Source organism: Octodon degus, unplaced genomic scaffold, assembly GCF_000260255.1.
Source record: "Octodon degus isolate 3935 unplaced genomic scaffold, OctDeg1.0 scaffold00077, whole genome shotgun sequence".
Taxonomy (NCBI): Eukaryota; Metazoa; Chordata; class Mammalia; order Rodentia; family Octodontidae; genus Octodon; species Octodon degus.
Window position 1 is genome coordinate 9,709,095 of NW_004524653.1, and position 5,808 is coordinate 9,714,902.

Sequence of the window (5,808 nt, forward strand, 5' to 3'; positions counted from 1 at the left end):
CCCCCTGGTGGGCTGAGCTGGTCACACACACATTAAATAAATAAATAAATAAATAAATAAATAAATAAATATTTAAAAAATAAAAATAAATAAAAATCACTAGCAGAAGATTGATCATTAGCTAACAAAAGTTTACCTCTACACATACCTTCTATGAGTGTACTAGTACAATTTTTAAAAATATAAAAAGTATCTATTACTCAATTGAATTTTTTCCTGCTTACTTCTATAATGAACCAATCTGCTCTCTCCAATACATCCCCCATATATTTCAAATTGCTTAAACAAGTTATGCACATTTTAGAAGATATACAGCTGTTACTTTCAAACTGCATAATACTTTACTAATGTCCAAAAGAACTACAAAGAAAAACTCGACTACCTTCCCTTAAATATACCTTCAATTAGAAAATAAATCTTGTGTATATAGCATTATCTTTCTAAACAGAAAGACACACAATAAATAAGCTTTAAAAGAGAAAAATCAATTACCTCTTCACTTGTTTCAGTTTTGATTTTAGGCTCCTTCTCTTGCGTTGAGCTGGGAATGGTGGAGCTGCTGCACTGACCCATTTTATTATCCATTCCTTCAACTTGGGGCTGTAATTCTTTACAGAGTGTATCACTAGGGTCATCTCTGTCCAGCAAGTATCTAAGAAGTGCATTATTCTCCTTCTTCTTAGGACTCAGCTGCTCCTGCTTGACAGTTCCTTCACCACAAGCAACTGTACTGCTGGTGTCTTTCCCAGTGGCTTCTGCGGTAATCTTAGCTACTTCAGCTGGTGAATTCCCATTCTGCAGCAATTTATGCAAAATCCGATGCTTCTCTTGCAACAGTGACCCGTGCATATTGGATGTGGAGGACACGCCTCCAGATGTTGAGGAGGAGACTCCAGAGGGGCTAGTGACACTAACAGAAGAGTCTTTACAACTTGAATCCAGGGGGGAGTTAGTCAAGGAGGAATGGCCTCGATCATCAGAAGAGCAGGTGAGTAACTGCAGTAATTTTTTATGACCTTTGCTTTCTAAAGGACCCTTCTGGTTCTCTGACCCTTCACTGTTGCTCTCTTTACTTTCTTTGTCATTGAGGTGATCTCTGCTATTTGACTGACACATTGTACTCTCCACGGGATTCTGGTCACAGTACAAGCCTATGGGACTCTTGGAATCCTGACTGTTCACTTTATTTGGTTGAGATATATTCATATTGGGGGAGTTATCCAGTTTGGGTCCTGGTGAAGACAAGGTAGATAAAAGAGAAGTCCCCACACCCTCACTAATGGCTTGCAGGGCACTGAGAGAGCTGCTGGAAAAACTATGGCTTCCTGTATTGCCAGAAGATCCCATGGGAGAGTGTACACCTGGATTTAGAGAAAAATTAGGAAGAAAATTAGGCTATCAGACCTTATAACAAACATCATTCCTTCAGTTTCTAGTTCAAAATTAATTAACTGGATAAGAATTACAGGGCTAAGGAAAGAAAACTACAGGAAAAAAAAAAAAAAAAAAACTAAAATGAATACCTGCAACAGGAGAAAACTGATGTGAGGGCATCTTTGGACTCCCACGGTTACGAGGTGATATCATAATATTCGGCTGATTGGAGGCAAGACCAGGACTGCCTTGGGGGGGGCTACTCATGTTGAGCCCATAGTTGTTGTTTTGGTAGGAAGATGGTGACTGCATGCCAGGCCCAGACGTCAGTGAAGCAATGTTACTGGAAGCCCCATACCTAGCTCCACTCAGCTGCCCAGGGGTGCTGGGGTCTCCCAAGCCATAGGCCCTGCTGCTCAGCATCTGTAAGCCTTGGTTTGGTGACATGCTCATGCTGCCTACCGAACTGTTGCATCCAGCTGCAGGAGGTCTAACGCCTTGTCCTATAGGATTTGGGTTTGGTCTATATCCATTCTGTTCTCTGTAAAAAAAGAAAACAACAAATTTTGACTAAAAAGTTACAGGAATACATTAAAGCCCAGAATTGTATTTGGGGAAACACAGAAAGGCAAAAGGAAGGAAGAGGGAGAAAAAGAGAAGGATGAAGTAACTGCTCAGGAAATATGACTTATGTGTCATTCTAATACCTACTCCCAAATTACATCTGATGACTAACCTAATAATGTATTTTTCAGTAAGTCAAATAATCTAAATTGTGATACTGCCACAGCACTGTCAAAGACCAACAACCTATGTTAGTGGAATCTTAGGCTTTAGTAGAGTTACCAAATATCTAGTGGTTAATCTGAAAATATCTGCAAATTGCTCAAAATAATTAATGGGTGACTAGCTGTTGTTTAGTTGCCATTAGCAGTATCAGTAGACACTATCATTTATTCTTACAGCTTTATGTTCAAATTTTAAATTCAGTCCCTAAAAGTAATGTAATGTGTCTTTAGAAATAAAAAGCCAGTTGTGGGGGTGCACACCTGACTCAGCACTCTAGAGGCCGGGGCAGGAGTGTTACTGAGTGTTTAAAGCCAGCCTCCTACATAGAGAGCTCAGGGTCAGCCTGGACTATATAATGAAACCCTGTGACAAAAAAGCCAAAACTCACCCTCCCCGCCCAAAAAAAAAAAAAAAGGTAAAAAAGATAATCGGATTTTACACGCTGTTATCTACTAGACTTCCCATCCTCTAGGTTTCCCATGAGCAATTATTTAGTGGAATAATCATTTCAAATAGAAATACATAAAATAATCTAATAATCTAAACTGGCATCACCCAATCCAACAATTTCTTTTGCTTCTTACCTTTTTCTCTTTTTACATAAGGCATCAAATTTTATTCTTACAGTGTAAGAATAAACTTAACACACAATGCACCTCAATCTATAGTTACCTTTGAAGAAAGTGGGTTGAAACAAAACCATGCCGATCATTAGTTACAGGGTTCCGGAAGAGTTTGCTTTTTGTTTGTGCAGTCACTATAGTTCCATCAGCCAATGAAAATCGATACACTGGGGTTTCTGAATGGCCATGAATATAAGCTGTTAAGGGAAACACACTATAACTAGAATGCACAATAGTAAAATTAGTACTTGTACACAGAAGTAGAGCAAGGAATTATATCTCAGGCAGAATTTTTTTTTAGAATCCATTGTTGGGAGTGGAGGGACATACCTGTAATGCCAGCACTCTGAAAGGCTCAAGGAGGAAGACTTCTACCACTCTGGGCTACATAGTACGTCCAAAGCCAGCCTGAACTACATGGTGAACCCTGCCTCAAAAACTTCAATGAGGGCTGGTGAGATGGCTCAGTGGTCTAAAGCACCAACTTAGAACAAGCTTAGCAAAGCACAGGGACCGCTGTTCAATCCCCCAGCACCACATGCCAGCCAGCCCCGCCCCCTGGTGGGCTGAGCTGGCCACACACACACACACACACACACACACACAAATAAATAAAATTTAAAAAAATAATAATAAATTTATTTACGTGTGTGTGTGGCGCCAGCTCAGCCCACCAGGGGGCGGGGCTGGCTGGCATGTGGTGCTGGGGGATTGAACCGTGGTCCCTGTGCTTTAGCTAAGCTTGTTCTAAGTAGGTACTTTAGACCACTGAGCCATCTCACCAGCCCCCACGTAAATAAATTTAAAAAAAAACTTCAATGAAACACTGGACTTCCATCAAAATTACAACAAAGTAAGTAGGCTCAGGAATAATTTTCCAACATGTAAAAGCACATGAAAAGAGAGGCAAAGACACAAAGTAAGCAAGAATACAGCAGGTATATCAGAACACTCGGGAGACTGAGCCAAGAGAATCTCTGCAAGTTCAAGGACAGCCTGGGATCTGTAGTGAGTTCAAGACAGAACCAAACTACATAATCACACCCTGCTACAAACAGGAAAAAAAAAAAAAAAAGATTTCCCTCCTCCCATGCCTACAGTCATGTGTGCGTCACAACATTGAAACATCTAGATCCACAATGAACTCCAAATGTCCTTACCTTCTTGATAGTGACGTTTCTGCGACCATGACTGCCCATCATTAAAACTAAAAAATCTTTGAATACACCTTCGGATTATATCCTCAAAGCCAGGTCTCATGGAGGATCTTAGTGAATTTGTATCTATATTGACAACCTTTCCTAGAAGCAGAAAACAAATATTTAAAAGCCACGCAAAAGTATTTAGTGCTGCCTAGGCATGGGTTAACACAAAATAAATAAAAGACATTAAATCTTTATTCTCCCTTATCTACTCCAAATTCCTGTTATGCATCTTTCTCCTTAAAGACATAGTCCTGCAGGATGCCCTTATACCTACATTTTTTGATACTGGGGTATATATATAATAAAACATTTATCTGTCTTTTCTACTTCCAACCACAGAATTTTCCCCTGAGCTTATATTTTACTGATTCATAATTTTTTTAAATGTATTTAGTACAGAGTCTATAGGATCTCACTACATAGATCAGAATCATAATGATCCTCCTGTTTCCAGCCTCCCAAGTGCTGGGATTACAACTGCGCACCACCACAGCCAACCTCAATCACCATCTCAGCACACCCCACGGGTAGGGCTGGCACCGCACGCTAGAGAATAAACCCTGTTTCATAATTCTAATGAGGTGACTGAGGGTGGTACACCTAGATTGTCTCATGGTCTAGACATCCAAATGACCAAGTGACTAGAGAACTGGAACTATCAGCCCAATCTATGACTTGAAACAGAAATTAAAAATTCTTGGACACAAAACCTAGTGAGTTTCTAAGTTGGTAAAGGTAGGGGAAGTGGTTAAAGAAGGCATGGCAATTCTCCAGGACACTTCAAATTTTTTAAGTGATGCTTGCTGGTGTGCAGAACAAAGAAGTTGCAGTTTAAAAAAAAATTCAAAATTATTATTGAGGAAGCCCAACAAGAAAATTGTACAAACAAGTGCCATGGCATGGATCTTGATTGGGACAAATACTTTCAATGACAAAAAGCTGGCAGAATAGGCCAGGGAGATAGGTTGGTGGGCTAAGCGCCAGCCTGGCAAGCACAAGAACAGGGCTTCAATGCTGGTACCACACGCCATGCTAGGCCCAGAACCTTGGGCAGGCCATCCCAACCACCTAAATCAGGCATGGTGGCACACACTTGTAATTCCAGAGCTGGGGAAGCTGAGACAGGAGGATCACTATGAGTCCCAGGTGTGCAGCAAGACCCAGTACCAAATAAATGATTTTTTTTTTTAAATGGCAGACTGGGGGCAGCCAAATAGCTCAGCAGATTAACGCACCTGTAAACAGGTGGATCACTACGAGTCCAATCTAGTAGTGAGACCCTAAACATCCTGTAGACCCTTCCCTAAAATACAAAAATATTTTTTAAATGGCAGACTATGATTGAAACTCATCATGATGTCAAAATCAGTGATCATTATTTGCCCATTCTGCACATGTTTTACTAAAAAATACGGGACTAAGATCCAGGAGACAGGGTATGTTCAACACCAATAGAACTACTTAACTCCTGAAAGTGACAGACATCACAACCCAAGAAATCAGAAAGACTGAAAACAAGTAGCCAATGAGGTGACACTACGCAGTATGAAAGGCACAGCGAAACAATTCATTCAGCATCTCTTTAGAATAATAAAAATACTGAAAACAATAAAGAGTGGACTAAACAAACTCATAGGAATTCACAGTGCAAAGTAGTTCTGAAAGATCTACTGGAGACAAAGAACTAATGTGAACTGAGCTGAGAGAGATAAATCATCAGCTCAATAAAGTTTAAAATCAGCATTATAATGGTGATGCAAAAAAAAATGTTAGCTGTGGGGGACTCAGGTCAATAATTTCTGACATTGCCAGTTAAA

General features: G+C 40.1%; 1 protein-coding gene across 7 annotated transcripts in view; it reads right to left on the reverse strand.

The window, feature by feature from the left end:
- Ncoa3 (nuclear receptor coactivator 3) overlaps positions 1 to 5,808 on the reverse strand; it is a 132,626-nt gene that overhangs the window by 23,126 nt on the left and 103,692 nt on the right. For all 7 annotated transcript variants that reach the window (XM_023720756.1, XM_023720760.1, XM_023720759.1 and 4 more), the window contains 4 exons: positions 3,947 to 4,087; positions 2,836 to 2,983; positions 1,524 to 1,915; positions 493 to 1,361 (listed from right to left, as the gene is read on the reverse strand). In XM_023720756.1, coding sequence (XP_023576524.1) covers positions 493 to 1,361; positions 1,524 to 1,915; positions 2,836 to 2,983; positions 3,947 to 4,087 — 1,550 coding nt within the window. The remainder of the gene's footprint in view (positions 1 to 492; positions 1,362 to 1,523; positions 1,916 to 2,835; positions 2,984 to 3,946; positions 4,088 to 5,808) is intronic.